Source organism: Sorex fumeus, unplaced genomic scaffold, assembly GCF_029834395.1.
Source record: "Sorex fumeus unplaced genomic scaffold, SorFum_2.1 ptg000026l, whole genome shotgun sequence".
NCBI classification, from domain to species: Eukaryota; Metazoa; Chordata; class Mammalia; order Eulipotyphla; family Soricidae; genus Sorex; species Sorex fumeus.
Genome location: NW_026606083.1, coordinates 17822820 through 17841830, shown reverse-complemented (window position 1 = coordinate 17841830; position 19011 = coordinate 17822820). Strand labels below are relative to the sequence as shown.

The following is a 19011-nucleotide window of genomic DNA, read 5'->3' as shown; positions in this document are numbered from 1 at the left end:
TCATTTTCAGTCCTTGAAAAATGTTCTAGATAGAGAAATTCACAGGTTTTTTGGGGTGTGAGTGGGGGTCTGTTTTGGTTTTTTGGGAGTGGAAGGACATAGAAGCGAGGATAGGGATGGGGGCAGGAAAGGGAAACACAGACAGAAACTACTGTGTTTTACTGTGCAGTGCTTAGAATGGAGCTCAAAGCCTCATGCTTTTGTGGGGTGACTCACTGAGTCCCCACCCGCTCTGGAGCCAGAGCAGCAGTACAGCAGGAAGGCAATGGCCTCGTACGTGGCAGCATGCCACAAGGTCTTCCAAGTACAGGTATACCAGAAGTGATCCCTGAGTGCGGAGGCAGCGGGAAGACCAGAGCATGCAGGCTGTGCCCCCCTCAAAGAAGAAAAACAGAAATCTTTATGTATCTCACAAGAACAAACTATTCAAGTAACATCAGATTAGTGCCATATTTCCTTAAACACCAAACTGGTTTTAAGGACCACATCCAATTTAGAAATTAAGATGCTTAGATGTCACTTAGGAACTCAAAAGTGTTACCGGAGTCTGAAATAAATTTACTTTGGGGGGTAAAGGAAGAGCGATGGTGGGAATACGAACAGGAGGAGACAACCAGCATTTCCCTACCTGAGCCCACTGGAGAAGAGCCAACGCTGAGACTCTGTAAGCTCCCGTTCCTGAGCAGCGTGGGAGACTTCTGCAGGCTAGAGCTCGTCACGCTCCCTGCAGCTGAGGCCACAGACGAAGTCGGAGAAGCCGAAGAAACTGAGAGATGAGAAACGTTCTCTTGACTCTTATTTCCTTTTGGCCTTCCAGGCCCATGCTTACTTTGTTTATTTCCTTTCCTTTTCTTTTCCTTTACAGTTTCTTCTTCTATACCAGAGGGTGGGCCCCGCTTATATCCTGCTGCAGGAAGGCTGGAGTTACCCAGCTCTCCAGGTGAATTCTCAAAGCTCTTAGGCTGTGAAATAACAGCCGAGGTCGAAGGGAGACCAATCAAGGAGCTGAAGCTGTTTACCCCCGCCTCCTGACTTCCAGACTCTCCTTTATGTACATCTTTGGTTGTCGATGACTGTTGGGAGTGGGTATAACTGTCACTGCGCAGATCAGAGTCTGTGAAGCTCAAGAAATCCTGGGGAGATTGCACTGAGCTTCCGGAAGATGACTTCACGCTGCCGGGGGTTCCGGAAAAGCTGCCTGTGAGGGGAAATCAAAGAAATTGAAAAATTAAAAAACAGGGAAGAAAAAAATTGGGTGCAGAAGTCCCTGTGACCAATAAGAAATGATACAATTATCAAAAGAGGGGGAAGCTAGCTAAGACTCAGGAAATCACTATATAACAAGTTGGATTTTAAAAAGTTATTACAGAAATCAAATTTGCCTACAAAATTACATTTTGACCATGCTATTCTATAATTTTATGGTTATTTAACTGAATACTAACTCTTAAACTCAAGCTATTACTTATAAAATCAAAAAAACATTGTGCTTTACTTAACCTTAATATCATGACACAATTCCTCAACTCACACCCCGCCCCCCCCCATGCTGTGTGCATACACTCCAAACAGGACTGAAAAATACTGAGGTCTCATAAGGAATTTGGGTAGACTACACAGACTCTGGCTAGTGTCTTTTTCCAATATTGTACAAATTTATAAATGTTCCCAACATACATAAAGAAGAACGTCTGTTAGGTTATAAATTCTGAGAAACTTGAAGAAAATGTGTTTTCCCCACATAAATAATAACTATCACACGCAACCAATCTACACCTTACATTCTCAATCCATTTCCACAAGTTGTATTTTTAAAAGTCACTAATAGTAATACTGAATGTATAAAAGATGCAATTCTCGCTAGTCAATTTTACAGTGGCTTATTTCTCTCCGTATTACAGCATCCAAAATTTCATTATGAGCTACAACACTGAGGTTCTTATTTACCTAGTAGAAAACTAATACATCTGGAATGAAAACAGTTTTAGCTCATCATCCCATTTCATGAAGCCCTCTTCATGCGTGCCAAATGAAGAAAGAAGCTGTGACCACACATGTACTACAGTTCATAAAACTAAACCGCATCATATTCTAACTAATGTGTTTAGAAATGAAAACTCAAAATCAAGTATTACTGGAGTAGAAAGGAAATTTCAGGCTAAGTGCCAGATTTTATTGTGAAGCACACTCCTTAGTTGTCAAACGTTTGAAATACACGTTAAATGTTCAGATATACTTCATACACTAAATTTCTTTTGAACTAAGATACCAAGATTCTATTATTTAATCTTAATCACTTCTGAGATGGCTTCCTAAAAAAGAACATTAAAAGTTTTGAATTTTGACTCAAAAGAATATATTTTACTATACTTACCGAGCTATTACCTATGTCAGTGTTTTCAGGCTATGTCTATGGAGAACGTACAACCCAAGAAGCCATTTACATGACATCAATCATTTAAGTACAACTGCAATTTGCCACTTAATTAGCAGCTAAAAAGCAGTTATTATTTTCTTTCTGATTGTCACCATCTGTCCTTTTTACTACACATTTTTGTTTTTACAGTTGGTGTTGAAAGCTCACTACAGTGTGGTGAATACTTCAGAACATTTAGTATTTATTTTACATTTTCTAAACTCATATATAACCTAAAGAAAAAATAATAAAACCAACTATATTAATTGCCATAGCCTTTATATATTCAATGTACGCACTGATCGCTCTGTTCTTCATGGAACACCCAAGAGTACTCAGGGCTCATTTCTGGGCTCTGTGCTCAGCAACGACTCTCGAGACAGCTCAGCATACACATACCATGTGCCGTACTTAGATTTAAACCCAGTCACATGCAAAGAAAGTACCCTGCCTCTGTTCTACCTCTCCAACCCCCACTACCCTACACTGAAATGTCAATTTCAAATATGAAAATAAAGGCGAGGCCAGCGCAATGGTACAAAGAGTAGGGCATTTGCCTTGCATGCAACCCACCAGGATTCAGTTCCCAACATTCCACTCCGAGAACTCCCAGGAGTGGTCCCTAACTGCAGTGCCAGGACTGAGCACTGATAGGCATGCCCCACTCCAACCCCCCCAAAAAAGTTTTGGTTCTCAACAATTCAAAAAAAAGAAAAAAAAACTAAAAAATGTTTTTTATAAAATAAGTTACTACACATAAAAGTATAACACATTCTCGGGGCTGGAGCAATAGCACAGCGGGTAGGGCGTTTGCCTTGCACGCAGCCAACATGGCCAACACAGGTTCGATTCCCAGTACCCCATATGGTCCCCTGAGCACCGCCAGGAGCAATCCTGAGTGCATGAGCCAGGAATAACCCCTGAGCATCGCCAGGTGTGACCAAAAAAGCAAAAAAAAAAAAAGTATAACACATTCTCTATTATACCTTGAAACAGGAGAAGATTCCTTAACTTTCTCACTTAACAAAAGGAGAAATATTTTTCTAAATGGATTAGTACTTCATAGACAGGTGAAAATTTCCAAAATGCAATTTTAATAAAAAAATACAACTTCAAAATAAACTGGGGGGAGGGCACACCTGGCAATGCTCAGGGATTATCCCTGGCTCTGTGCTCAGGCATTAGTCCTGGTGGGCTCAGGAGAGCAGTTGGAGTGTCGGGAATTAAATTCAGGACCCATGTGAGTGAGCTGCATGCAGTGCAAGCACCTGACCACTGGACTATCGCTCTGGCCCCTAGGAAATAGTCTTGTAAAAGGAGTGATTAAATACTCTCATATGCTCAATGATTGGAGGTACAACTAAAAATACATATATTATTTCCAAAATGGCAAAAAAACAGCAAAATTTATCAAAATAAAAAAGCAAATCTGACACTTTCCTACCTTACTAATTTTCTTTTTATGGAAAGCAAACTATAAATGGGACTTGAAATTAAGAGCGAAATAACTATAGTCTAAAATCTATTAAATATACTTTTTATTATTTGGAGGGTTTTGTTCTCATACCCAGTGGTACTCAGAGCTCACTGCTTGCTCTGCACTCAGCGATCAGTCCTGGCAGGGCTCAAGGAATCATATGAGATCCCAGGGATCAAACCCAGGTCAGACAGATGCCGTACTCTAGCTCCAGCCCCCATTTTAACATAATATTAAATAATCATTCTGTATATTTAAATTACATCCTCATAGATCTGGGGTTCATTTTTGTTATTAACAAAAGCTAGATAAACATAATAAAGATGATTTTTCTCATTTATTCCTAAGGAGCAAAGACAGAGGATTTATCATAGCATATTAATATATTTCTAACAATTTTAACCTTTATATATCTCAAAACATTTGTGTTCATATTAAAAATTATGCACAGGTAGAAACAATGTATTCTACACTTAGTGGAATTATTCTATTCATCAACTAGGGTTGCTCGAGGTAAAAAGGTAAAGGCCCTCCCGTTGATCGTCGATTTGCTCGAGCGGGCCCAGTAACGTCTCCATTGGAGACTTTGTTGTTACTGTGTTTGGCATATCGAATACTCTCGGTAGCTTGCCGGGCTCTCCGACTAGGGTTACCACACAAAATACAGCATATTCATTGATTTTGAATTTCAGCTGTAGTACTGTCCTCCCGTTGTTCATCGATTTGCTCGAGTGGGCACCTGTAATGTCTCACAACAAATTGTGAGACTTGTTGTTACTGTTTTTGGCATATCAAATATATCACGGGTAGCATGCCAGGCTTTGCCATGCGAGCGAGATACTCTTGGTAGCTTGCCGGGCTCTCCGAGAGGGGCGGAGGAATCGAACCCTGGTCAGCCGCGTGCAAGGCAAACTCCCTACCCGATGTGCTATCGCTCCAGCCCTGAATTTCAGCTAAAGAATAAATTATATTTTCAACATAAACATGTAATTTTGGGGGGAGCGTCAGGATGATGGTGCTATGGGAGCCCAGGACTTCAGACAGAGGAGATGAGGCATACACAACTCTACCACTGAAAGACCCATGGTAGGCAATCTAAATTGTTGGTTAAGTGAAATTCAAAATGACCTTATTGAAGGTCTCTTATTTTTTCTTTTAATTGAGTCACCATGAGGTCTTACTGAAAATTATACAGGCTGAGCAAAACCTACTTTGAGTTCAATATTTATAATAAATGCATTAATAATCAACAATTACTGAAATCTAAAAACCCTGTACTTATAAGTAAAAAAGGCACCAGAAACATTTTACAGAAAACACTAATTTTTTAAGTAATTTTACTATAATAACTATTCATGAAATAACCTCCCGTGATCATTAACATCAGCCACCAGAGACGCCACAATGCCTACCTTGCTGGAAGGGACTGGCAGCTGACGCAGTGGCTGCTGGGTTCCTTGCGCCAGGCTTCCTTCCCCTTTGACCTGAGTTGTGAGCTGAGGATTTCTTCCCTTTGCTGTCTGACCCTCTAGCCTCTGAAACTTCTTTTCCACTAGTTGTGTGGGCAGAAACTTCCTGGAAATTTGCATTTGTAAACCGTGCTGCAGTATCTTCCAAGCGTTTCAGAGTTCCAGATATCGAGTTGTTGCTAGTGCTTGTGTAAGTCTTAACATTTGATTGAGAAAACAAGCAAAGAGGAAAAAGAATACATTACATTTAGCAACCAGGGAAAGAAGTTCTATAAAAAAGTTCCACAATAATCACTGGACTTGCAAATAAACTGTCAGTTCAACGGAAAAAGTCATGTAAAAATTATTTTTTGTGGGGCTTGAGAGACAGAACAATGGGTAGGGCGTTTGCCTTGCATGCGGCCGACCCGGGTTCGGTTCCTAGCATCCCATATGGTCCCCTGAGTACTGCCTAGAGTAACTCCTGAGTGCAGAGCCAGGAGTAACCCTGTGCATCACCAGGTGTGACCCAAAAAGCAAAACCAAAAAAAAATTATTTTTTGTAAGTCAGTTAAAATGTACTTCAAAGATGCATTATCTTCCAGGGGCTAGTGGGTCAGCACCACCAGGAGTGATCCCTGAATACAGACAAAGCCAGGAGTAAGACCCTCCACACTTTAGCATGATCCAAAGCAAAAACCCAAAAAATAAGTATTAGCATTTATAGTAGGATTGAATATCAAACAGCAGCAATTGGTACAAGTTCATAATACCTGTTCAGCAACACGCTATTGAGAATATATCTCTCTTAAGCAACAACATTTTCAAGAAGTATATATATCTTCCCCAGACATGAAATTAAAAATTCTTTAATGATCAGCACTAGAAAGCAACAATTAAAGAGAAGAGATTACAAACTCTGTTGAGGTCTATATCCAGGAGATTAAAAAAAAAAAAGGATTCTTGTAACTTTCATGTGAAGGCTGCATTGCTTTTCTTTTATTAGTTTGGTTGCGGTCTGGGAGCCACACCCGGCAATGCTCAGGGGTTACTCCTGGCTCTGTGCTCAGGGATCATCCTTCAGTGCTTAGGGAATTGTATGGGATGCCAGGGATCAAACCCACATGCAAGGAGAATGCCCAATACACTATACTATAGTTCTAGTAGCTGATGGCTGCTTTTCTTTTCTTAACGTTTTTTTTATTTTATTGAATCACCGTGAGATAGTTACAAGCTTTCATGTTTGGGGTTACAATCACACAATGATCAAACACCCATCCCTCCACCAGTGCACATTCCCCACCACCAATATCCCTGGTATACCCCCCTTTCCCACCCTCCCCCTGCCTCCATGGCAGAAAATATTCTCCATAATCCCTCTCTACTTTTGGGCATTATGGTTTGCAATACAGACACTGAGAGGTTATCATGTTTGGTCCTTTATCTACTTTCTGCACATATCTCCCATCCCAACTGATTCCTCCAGCCATCTTTTTCTTAGTGATCCCTTCTCTATTCTAGCTGCCTTCTCCCCTCTGCTCATGAGGCAGGCTTCCAGGTATGCAGCAATCTACCTGTCCTGTGTATCTACTATCCTTAGGTGTCAGCCTCATGTTATATTGTTTTATACTCCACAAATGAGTGCAGTCCTTCTATTTCTGTTCCTTTCTGACTCATTTCACTTAGCATGATACTCTCCATGTCTATCCATTTATAAACAAAGTTCATGGAGCAATCTATCTGTCCCGTGTATCTACTACTCTTAGTTGTCAGTCATGGCTTGCTTTTCCAAATCAATTGAAGCATTTAAGATGACTTCTTCCAAGAATTAAGCTGAGAAACAACCGTATTTCAGTTAAGATTTTTAAAAATTGTGACAGTGGAGATCATAAAGCAGGTCGGCATTTGCCTCGCACATATTCAAACAAGGTTCCATCATCACCAGCAAGCACCTCAACCCAAATAGCTCAGGGAGTGCTCCCAAACACAGACCCTGAGCACTACAAGAAGTGCTAAAGGATGTCTCTGGGCAATAAGGAAACAGCAAAGGAAATGTTGATCTCTCTAATAAGAGAACCAAGAGGTATAATTAATTATCCTCACAAATACAACCAATTTTTCATATTATTTCTTTTATCACACCCACCAACTGGCCCCCTGGCACCGTGTAATCCCATCAACGGCCAAGATTCAGAGACTATAAAACCCAGCTCCCGGAAGAGAACAACGCAGAGTCTCCTGCCCCCGCGCCTGGCTGCCCTCGCCAGGGCCCCTTGGAGGGGAGGCGGGTTGAGTTTTCCTCCCCGCCCCGACCAGGGCTCCAGCAGCCAAAGACCTCCAGAACCAGCCACCACCATTCTGAGACCACTCTCTGCACACATGAAGGTACCGGCAGAGGGACAAAGCCACGTGTGGGTTCCGGGGCCGAGATCTCCAAGCCTACTCAGATTGGGGTTGAGCATCCTCCACCCAGATCCTCCAAATTCCAGTAGGCGGGGTCACACCCACCAACTGGCCCCCTGGCGCCATGTAATCCCATCAACGGCCAAGATTCAGAGACTATAAAACCCAGCTCCTGGAAGCGCGCAGCCACATTTGCGGCCTCACGACATCTTATCATCTCATTCCTACTTTAGACAAACTGGCAGGCTACCAAATGTAACCTGCCCACACAGCAGAGTCTGGCAAACTCCCCATGGCGTACCCAATATGCCAAATACCAGTAACAATGAAGGGTCTCATTCTCCTAACTCTGAAAGAGCCTTGAATATGGCACTTTTTTAAAAAAAAAATCTCAGGGCTAGGACGAAGAGACGTTACTGGGGCCTGCTAGAGGCAATCGACAACTAACAGGATGGTAGTGACTGTGTGATTGTGATTAGACAGCTGATAGTCTTTTAAAAAGGAAAAAATATAAGAATAGTTTATAGTGGTGTTTCCCAAAGAGGCTAACAGCCCATGACCAAAGGGTGTGAGAATAATCCATGGGGAGTTAGTAGTCACCTCTGGCAAATGGATGGAAGAAAAGTGCTTTCTGTTCAATCCCTAGAGAAGGTATATTTTTAGGGGCTGGAGTGCAGAACCCAGAGTAACCCCTGAGCACAGCCAGGTGTGGCCCCAAATAAAGACCAGGGAGGGAGGGAAAGAGGTAGAGAGAGCGAGGGAAGAAGGGAGTAAAAACATCACAGATATATATACACACACAACATGGTACTATAAAACTACTAGAAGAAAACAGAATAACTCTGGATTTTATAACACTTTTTATACAGACGATCAATCTGTATTAGTAAGATGAACTTCATTATTTTTATTTTAATTTCCCTGCCCTATGAAAAGCACTGTCTCACACACGCCTGACTAACAGGAAGAAATAATTACCAAAGTGCCATAATGAAGAGGCTACTGACAGGGGACTGGAGAGACAGAGCAGAGGGGAGGGAGCACTTGCTCTGCCTGCTGCCTACCTGGGTTCTATCCCCAGCACCCCAGAAAGTCCCTCCAACCCTATAGCAGTGACTTCTGAGTTCAGGCCCAGGAGTAAGCCCTGAGCACCTCGAGGTGTGGCCGAAAAACAAACCAAAAATATGCTACTTTTGGGGGGATATGGATCAATATAAGAAGTAAATATTTTGCACATGTGGGGTACTGGATTCGATCCCATGTAAGAGAGCAGATAAGGGAACTGTAACGAAGTACAGTGGGTACAGCATGCCTCACGTGCCACTGACCCAGGTTTGATCCTTGGCATCCCCTATGGTCCCCAAGCCTGAAAGGAGTGATCCAGGTAAGATACTGAGAAACAATGAGTGCCCAACCCCCCCCCCAAAAGCAGGTTTGTTATCCAAAATATATAAAGAACTATTTAAAAATCAACAACAGGCCTAAAATCCTTAACACCTTACCAAAAAAAAAATTATTTTTAAAGATACGCAGGTAAGAAATAAGCATAAGAAAAGTTCTACAGCAGGTAGAACTCTTGCCTTACACACAGCGGATCTGGGTTCAATTCCCAGCACCCGGCATAATCCCCTAAACCCTGCCAAGAGTGATCCCTAGAGCAGATCCTGAAGCACTGCCAAGTATGGCCCAAATCCAAAAAGAAAGACAAGACTGATACCCCAAAATTGCTGGTGTGCCTCTGGCCAGACCCCAACAACTTGGGACCAAGTTTCCCAAGAAATTAAACAGCCAAAAGTTAAGTAGGGGCTGGAGCTATTGCACATCAGGTAGGGCATTGCCTTGCACGCAGCCAATCTGGGTTCAATTCCCAGCATCCTATATGGTCCCCCAAGCACCGCCAGGAGTAATTCCTGAGTGCATGAGCCAGGAGTAACAACTGTACAATGCTGGGTGTGACCCAAAAAGCAAAAGCAAAAAAGGAAAAAAAAAAACCAGTTAAGTATGTGGGCGCCATACCCACAAAACCACCCCTGGCTTGGCTATACAAGCTCATTTACTGACCTTGCTTCAGATACCCATAAATAAATCCCCAAAGAAATCAAAAGCAGGCCGTTTAAGCGCATTCATGGACACAATTCAGAGACTCACAAATGAATCTCATAAGAGAGCAGCGCACTGCAGAGATGTCTCTGGACCCCAAATATTAAAAAAATTTAGAATTCCAAGAGTGCGTGTGGCCACTTTCTAGGCCGCATGACACCTCATACTATTCATGGTAAGCAATATGAAATAAATTATTTAGCATCTGCCTAAAGGGCAGGCTGGTATAGTGGTGGGAAGATTCAAAGTAGTAGTGGTGGGAAGTGCAATGGTGGTGGGATTGTTTTTGAATGTAAACAATTACTGTGAACAACCTTATGAAAATAAAATTTAAAATAAAAAAAAGTAAGAAAAGATACTACCTATGTACCTATGTCAGCAGAGAAATATACTTTAAAGCAAGACACCAACCGATCAGTGTGGTCATCATCCAGAATAAAGATAAAGCGAGTCCTCTGCCAAACTGTGTGATGCTCGGGGGAGCAGGTTGAGCCAGGAATCCAATCCCATGGCATCAAGAACCCAGAAGAATCACATTCTGGACCCTAACAAGGAACCGCCAGCCCAGCTGGCTATGAAGGAATCACTGGGTGTGATCCCCAAGCACCATCTACAAGGACCAACTCCCCACCAAAACTAAAAACAAAGTGAAATTTAAATTCACAAACCTCTAACAGGGCAACTTAAAAGACAAATGATAAATAATGAAGAAACAAATACCTTGAACAGTTCTGCCATCTATTCTTTTTAACACAAATCATCATTTAAGCTCCCCATAAAGAAAAACTATGCCACAGGCTTAAAAATTGAAGTCTAGCAAATATTAATAGTAAAGTAAGTAAAGTAAAGGCCCTCCCATTGATCGTCGATTTGCTCGAGCGGGCCCAGTAACGTCTCCATTGGAGACTTTGTTGTTACTGTGTCTGGCATATCGAATACTCTCAGTAGCTTGCCGGGCTCTCCGAGAGCGGCAGAGGAATCGAACTCGGGTCGGCCATGTTGGCCGCTTGTAAGGCGAATGCCCTACCCGCTGTGCTATCGCTCCAGCGGGTAGGGCATCTGCAAATATTAATAATTAAAAATATAAAATTTAAACAAATTCGTCAGGGAAAGTCAGCAATGTCTGTAAGGAAGACTAACATTACTTTTAACATCAAAACCAAAGGTATTCTAAAATTTATGACTTACAGATCATAAATGCAAATGCAATCTTTTTTACAACTTAATAAAACTGAACTAAAGGATGAAAACTAGACTTCAGGTAGTGGATATAACAAAGCATATCCCAACCCTCTCAGTTATTCTCCTCAGCACCATCAATGTAAGAAACTTAGAAACTGAGGAGCACGGCAATAGCTCAGGGGCAAGCAGGAACGCTGAGCATGTGCAAAGACCCTGGTTTAATCACTGCTCCACATGGTCCCCTGGTTAGCACCAGGAGACCTGGAGTGCTTCCTGACTCCCACGGGAAAGGAAAAACAATAGGCTGAATTCAACAATATACAAAATGGCAACTATCAATATCAAGAGAGATTAGCCCAGAATGCAAGTTTGGCTTAGCACTAAGAATTGACCAAGGTGATTCATTATACTGAAAGACTTGAAACAAGAGTAACCTAAAAAAAAAAAAAAAATCGTGTTATTTGTACTATTTGACAAATCCTAGCATCCTAATAAAAACTCCAAGCAAATGAGGCACAGAAGAACACTTCTTCAACATCTTATGTCATGCCATAAGTGTCTCTGCCCCAAGACCAGTAACTAGGCGAGGTGTGCGCTATTACCACAGCCACTCGGAGCTGCACTAGGGTTCTAGCCCAAAGAAGAAATGAAAGTCATACAGGCTGCTTTGGAAGTAAAACCGCCTTGCTTATACCCCACATTACTGTTTTTAAAGCAAATACTATGTGACTAAATTGTAAAATCATTTCTGCAAAGTTGCTGAAATTTTTCAGCAAAAGCGCAGGACTCTTGTAGCTGCTCTCACTCTGCTGTCTCTTGCTAAGAATACCACTCCCAAACTCACACCCCTTTTAAAGTCTGCACCTCTTTCCTAAATATGCATCCAACTGCCAACATTGCTACTTGGATAGCTACTACTTCAACCCTTCCAGAGTTGAGCTACTTTAATCATAACCCAGGCTTGAAATCCTGAAATATTGGTTGTTACATGTCAAAGGGACTTTGTTGTTGTTATTAAGACTCTCAAACAAGGAAATCATTCTAGATTTTCCATAGAGGTCCCATCGAATGGCAGATGCCCTGAGATGAAGAGAAACTTCTCTGCCCAGAAGCAGAAGAACGCAAGTAGCAGAAGCCAGAGGAATCCGGAGGATGGAAAGGATTTCAGCACTCACTGTAGGCTCTTCCATGGCAGGAGATGTGTACCAGAACCCAAGAGCCGTGAAGAGCTGCCAGCTGCCAGGGAGTAATAAATGAGCACCGCAGCACTATGATCATAAGCCGGCACTCTGAGTAAACAGGCCTACAATACTTCCAGATAAGAACACAGGCTCACTCCCCTGTCCTGGGCAAGACTGGCAACTGAGGCCTATCAAGATTCTGAGGCCAGTCAACCTTCCTGGTCTAAAAGAGGACAAGATAATTAACCCCTAATCTTCCCCTGCCACACCCACAGTCTATCCCATCTGGGTTGGTAGCCAACTCCCAACTCTCACAGCTAGCTAGGTCCCTACCCTTGGATGGGCTCTCCTGTACCTCCCTCTGCAACAAAGTTATGGGCTCTGCTTTTAAGGTATTCAGTATTTCTGCTTTCACCTCCTCCACTATTAAAACGTAATCTCTGGATTATTTCAACAACCTCCTCACAGCCTCTCTGCTTTTATTCTTGAACTTATCTACTCTGTAACAAAGCAGTCAGAAGTCCTTTCAAAGCCTAAATCAAACTGTTTTACATCTCTTAGTTCAGAACATTCCAATGGTTTTCACTCAAACAAAAAAACAAAGTCCTTCCCCTGGCCAGTGATACTCCAGGCTGGCTTCAGCTCCTATTGTATTCACCTGGATCCACACCACTCCATTCCCCACCCCCACTCTACTTCAGCCACTTCCAAACCTCCTCCCATTTTCACATTAACCACCTGGTAACAATCTTTTAGCAGGAAGAAAGCAGTGCATGCTGGGACTGAACCCAGAACCCCATCTATTCAGTATGTGCACTAACATGAAGTTACATTGCTGGACATTAACCTTAATACTATTTAACATTTAGGGGCCAGGGAGCGAGCAAAGAAAGGATGGAGTATAGGACTTGCATGAAGGAGGCCCAGGTTCTATTGCTGGCACTGCAGAGTGTCCAGAGCTCCTATAGGGATGACCCCTTAAAATCAGGCTGGGCTCCCCCACAACACTAATGGATGTGGCCAAAACCCTGCCCCCCAAAAATTAACATTTTACACGATCATAGTTCCTATGAATCATATATTGTTCTATTTGCCTCACAAGTACCTCGTTTAATTTCAGTGATTAAATGAGATACTTAAATGAGCTCATTTAGTAAGTGGAAGAATCAGAATTAAAAGTTAAGAGGTCTTGCCAACAGTTAAAATAAAAGTGGGGCAGGAACCTGACAAGTGCGAGGCCCTAAGTTGAGTTCCCGGAACTTCATAGACAAAACACTGTCAGGGGAGTGGCCGTGGTGAACCTCTGGGACTAAGGAGCTCCACATCACAAGGTCTGAGCACTGAACTGTGAGCCCCACAGCAGGGCTGAATCTTGCCTGGAGTGAGAGACCCAACTGCTTCCCACAACAGTAAAAAAGTCATACGAAAACCAAAAACCAACCCCGGACAAGTATTTTAATCACAGTGCCTCCCCCACACTTGTCCTTAACATTCTTTAGAACAAATCCAGAACAAACAAAAGGTGGGATTAAAAAAAAAATAGAAATCCTAAGCTGTTTGATATCGGGTAGAGAACTGAGGAAAGTTAAAGAACCGGATGCTGAAAATGAAAACACTTCTGAAAGCTAGAAATCAGACCATAAACACTATATGAGACAAAATGTGGCAATACAAACTTACTTTTTCTGTAGTAACAGTCAAGGAAGGAACCAATGCCGGTGCTGGTTCGGGTTGCTTCTTGTGTTTTTGTTTGTGTTTGTCCTTCTCTTTGTATTTCTAAACATGAATACAAGTAAAACCCAATTGAAAGTTAAATCATAAGCCAGATGTATACACAGTAAAGAGGAAATTCTTTTATAATCTTTAGTAATTTTAAATATTTATGAACACTTACTTTAAAAACTCTTCAACCTGTTCCCTGTAATCCTATTGCTTCATATATAAACTACACTAACAGTGTGTTAGTCTCCATCTAGTACTGACACAACAGCATGTACACTGCAGTATCGGCAGAAAGAGGCAGCTCCTAAACTCACTCCTTACATGGCAAAGCAGGGTTCCATCCCCAGCACTGCATGGCGCCCTGAGCACCACCGGGTGCTGAAGAAAAAGTCAAAGAATCCATTTACTACATAGTAATACTAGCATGAGTTGTTGTGTTGGGTTTTTCTTGAAAGGGCAAAGTTAGGCCCACATCTGGCAATGCTCAGGGAACTCTTTCCTAGCTCTGTTGGGACTATATGCAGTAGCTAGGACTGAACCAGGATTGGCTGTGTGGGAAGCAAGCACCTTTCCCCTCAACCTCTCTACTATCTCTCTAACGCACGTTAGTCATTGGGGAAGGGGTGCCACACCCAGCTGTGCTCAAGGCTTACAGCTTACTCTTGACTGCATTCGAGGTTCACTCCTGTTGGGGTTTAGGAACAACGTGGTGCCATGAACAAAGACCGGTTGGTAAGTGCAGGACGAGCGCCCCAGACACTGTACTCTCTGTCCAGCCCTAAGTCGTTTTAATGACTTCAGTCCCTTTATCCTATACCATAAATGTCTATTACATTCATAGGTAGCAAGCTATTTTCTTCTTAAAAACATCAAGTCTGGGCCAGAGAGATAGTACAGCAGATAGGGCGCTTGCCTTTCATGTGGCTGACCTGGGTTCAATCCCCAGCATCCCTTACGGTCCCCCAGGCACCACCAGGAGTGTGGTTTCTGAATGCAGAGCCAGGAGCACTGAGAGGGAGGGAGGGAGGGAGGGAGGGAGGGAGAGGAAAGGAGGGAAACAAGGGAGGAAGGGAGGCACCAAATACTTTTTATGGCAATACCTGACTTCTTCACTCAGGAATTGCTCCTGGCAATGTTCAAGGGGCCATACGGGATGTTGGGGATCCATCCAGGTATAACTTCGGCAGTGTTTCAGGCCACCTGCTATACTATCCCTCAGGCCCACAAAACAACAAATACTTAAAAATGTACACAAGGGGGCAGAGCAATAGTACAGTGGGTAGGGCATATTTTCTGGCACACAGCCAACCTGCGTTCGATCCCTGGCATCCCATAATGTTTCCTGAGCACCACCAGGATTAACTTCTGTGTGCAAATTCAGGAATGACCTCTGAGCATTATCAGGCGTGACCCCAAAAAGCAAAAAATACACAAAAATACCAAATTTGAGTACATTTCCAAAGAGCATTTTAAAGTTGTATCCCAGCAGAACCGTACCAGATTATCAACTAGAAGGCAATAAATTCTATAAAGACCATGCTAGAGGTGAACAGAAATTCAGAAGCAATTCTGTCCTGGGTTTACTGAGAAGTAAATTAATTACCTCTGACAAAAATAATTTAAAGTTCTGATACCATAGCTTTGCTCTGAGATGTTAAATTAATTAACAAAGGAGTTCAATTATAGGAAAGGAATTACACATTAGAACCCCAAGTTTACTAAATGTCAAAATTTTAACCAGTTTTTTCTTAATCATTTGAATCAGAAAAGAATTAGGGTTCATGGGGGCTAGAGGGATAGTACCCCAGGTAGACCATTTGCCTTGCACACTGGCAACCACCAAGGTTTGATCCCGGGCACCTCATAAGGGCCCCCTCTCCCCCCGAGTCTGCCAGATGTGACTCCTGAGTGTAAAGTGAGGAGGAACCTCTGAGTACTGCAGTGTGTGGCCCCAAATCAAAAGGAAAAATTATTAAAAAAAAAAAAAAAAAAAAGGAGGGGCATTAGGACTGGGGGACCAGAAAGATAGCATAGGGTTAGTTAGGACACACAGCACCCAAGGTCCAGACCAATGCCACCCAGCACCACCTGGCCTCCTGGGCATGGCCCAGCCATGGGTACAGCCCTGGAGGGTCTGGACTCCAGAAGGTGACCCTTGTGGTGAGTATCACTAGAGTCCCTGAGCACCACAAAGGAAACCCAAGGGGGAAAAAAAAAAAGACCTTCCCCCCTTTTTTTGGTGGGGTGGAAACAAATTAGGTTAAGGGCCAGAGAGACAGGACAGTGCAGACACGCCTGCAACTGACCCAGGTTTGATCACCAGCACCTCAAAGGATCCCCTAAGCCTCCTAGGTGTGATCCCTGGGCAGAGCCAGGCATAAGCCCTGAACAGTGCCTGGTGTGCCTCCCACCTCCAAAAAAAATAGCACTGTAGCACTGTCCTCCCGCTGTTCATGGATTTGCTAGAGCGGGCACCAGTAACATCTCCATTGCGAGACTTCTTGCTACTGTTCTTGGAATATAGAATACACCACAGGGAGCTTGCCAGGCTCTGCCATCCATAAATAAATAAATAAATAACAAATTAAATTTTTGATAGCCAAGTTCTGTGATCTTTCCTTTAATATCTAATCTAAGTAAGACTAACTACAATGTTTGTACTTTATTACTAGCAACAACAAAAGCAACAAAAAGTAACAACACAAAGTTTCGATATTTAGACTCACTATGACCTGAGGCCACTATGAACATCAGGAAGCACGTCTCTATTCACCCCAACAGGAAGCCATTACTCTATTCTCTCTCCTGAATCCTAATCTCAAAATTTTTTGTCCTTTTCATTTTCCTGAGTACTTATTTTTTTTTCTACCTAGAGTGCAATACAGACTTTAGGAAAGGAAAAGGAGAAAATGGGGGAAGGGATGACGGGGGGGGGGAGGGGGCCGCACGGCTGACTGGGAGTTATGGATAGAGACACAGAATGAATCACAAAGTGACTGCAAGAATATACGTGCAACCAGTGAAAGTATGAGCAAGCTGGTTACCTCCCAGAAAAAATTCTAGAGTAAATTATTTACAAAGGTTGCTAGTATACTCACAAAGATTTTCATTATGCCAAAAGCTCATCAAAAAGTCCAATATCAGAAGTTAATATTTAGCCATGAGAAACTAAATAAATTGCTTTGGGGTAACGTAATAATTCTATGTTGAAACCATGTAAATTTCTAGTGAGATAAGAGTGCCTATAATTCCCAGCACTTCAAAAAGTGATCTGAAATGACATCAAATTTTCCCCGTGGAATAACAGACAAAAACCTGGGGAAAAACTAACAACACCAACAGCAACCGAAATTGGCTGGCGGCAGAAGCAGATAATGATACAGTAAATAAAAAAAACTGACAAGCAATAAAAATAGAAAATTTCAGAAACAGAGCAAAACTTCCCTGGGATCAATTATAGCATTAAAATATTAATCCTGTTTCTGACTCCTTAAAACTTTAAGAGTACAGGAAATGGAGCACATGGCCAACCTGGGCTCAATCGCTCCATCCCATATGTCCTGGGAGTGATCCCAGAGCACAATGCCAGGGGTGGATCCAAAACAAAAGCAAATCTGATAGACCCCAAAATCTTGAGAGAATTATTATCTTTTTGTTTTCCTGACTACTTGAATTATTCCTTTTCTATCTAAAGCACAGCACAGACCAGGAAAAGGAGAAAATGAGGAAAGGGATGACGGGGAGGGAAGAGGCTGACTCTGTGGGAGTTAGGTATTGAGAAACAGAAAGAATAGCAAGATAACAAGGAATGAGGTACCCTCCACAGCTGAAATCAAAGCCTATTCAAGGGACAGGAAAGACAGTACAACAGGTAGCACCGCTTGCCTGGCACACGGTCAATCCAGGCTCAATTCCCAACATCCCCTATGGTTCCCCACGCACTGCTAGGATGATTCCTGAGGGTAGAGCCAGAAGTGAGCCCTGAGCATTGCTGGGTGTTACCCAAAAGACAAAAACAAATAAAAACACCTGCTCTAATTTAAGGCATTTCATCAAGTTTTAAAAATAGCTGAACCTGGGGTTCTACAAAAAAAGAAAATTTTTTTTCCATTAACTTTTTTTTTTTTGCTTTTTTTTTTGGATCACACCCAGCAACGCTCAGGGGTTACTCCTGGCTCTGCACTCAGGAATTACTCCTGGCAGTGCTTGGGGGACCATATGGCATGCTGGGAATCGAACCCAGGTTGGACGCATGCAAGGCAAACGTCAATACCCCAATAGCTGTGCTATTGCTCCAGTCCTAATTTAACTTTTATATGGCATGCTTGCCATTGACTCTTGCTTCAAAAAAAGATAAAATATAGCGACTGGAGTGATAGCACAGTGGGTAGGCTGTTTGCTTTGCACGCGGCCGACCATTCCCAGCATCCCAGATGGTTCCCCAAAAACCTCCAGGAGTAATTCCTGAGCCAGGAGTAACCCCGTGCATTGCTGTGTGTGACCCAAAAAAAAAAAAAAAGGTAAACTACAATTCTCTTAGCATGACCTCAGAGAAAAAAAAACAAAAAAACTAAGCAGATGTAGCAGATGTTCAAAACATTAAATTCACAGCAACGCAAATCTCTTAAAAGAACTTCCCAGGTGACGGAGTCAAAAATGCCGCATCACAAAAATGACTATATCCAACAAGAAAAAGCCAAGAGCATACACACTATGCGCGCACACCAAGAAACCCAAAAATGCCTTCGAGGCACTTGGCCTCTACTTGGTATGACTTAAAAATGAAGCAATTCAAGAGATCACACCTGGAAGCACCCAGGGAAACCATCTGTGGTCAAATCTGGGCTGGCCACATTCAAGGTCAATGCTTGACTGGCTGCACTTACGCTCCAACCCCAATATTGGTTTGTCCTTGCTACTACCTGAATGATTTTTCGTATGGGAGCCACTCCTGGGGATAATCAGGGGCTACCCCACCTCTGCTCAAAGGTCACTCCCAGGAGGCAGAACCTGAGCCTCCCCACAGAAAGGATATTTGTAACCTATTGAACTATCTCTCTAGCCCCCTCAGTTTATTTTCAA

General features: G+C 42.6%; 1 protein-coding gene across 4 annotated transcripts in view; it reads right to left on the bottom strand.

Annotated features, from left to right (window-relative positions):
• The window catches only part of MLLT10 (MLLT10 histone lysine methyltransferase DOT1L cofactor), a 116636-nt gene that overhangs the window by 47632 nt on the left and 49993 nt on the right, over window positions 1-19011 (bottom strand). For all 4 annotated transcript variants that reach the window (XM_056114532.1, XM_056114534.1, XM_056114533.1 and 1 more), the window contains 3 exons: window positions 13888-13983; window positions 5306-5558; window positions 629-1198 (listed from right to left, as the gene is read on the bottom strand). In XM_056114532.1, the coding sequence (XP_055970507.1) occupies window positions 629-1198; window positions 5306-5558; window positions 13888-13983 (919 nt within the window). The remainder of the gene's footprint in view (window positions 1-628; window positions 1199-5305; window positions 5559-13887; window positions 13984-19011) is intronic.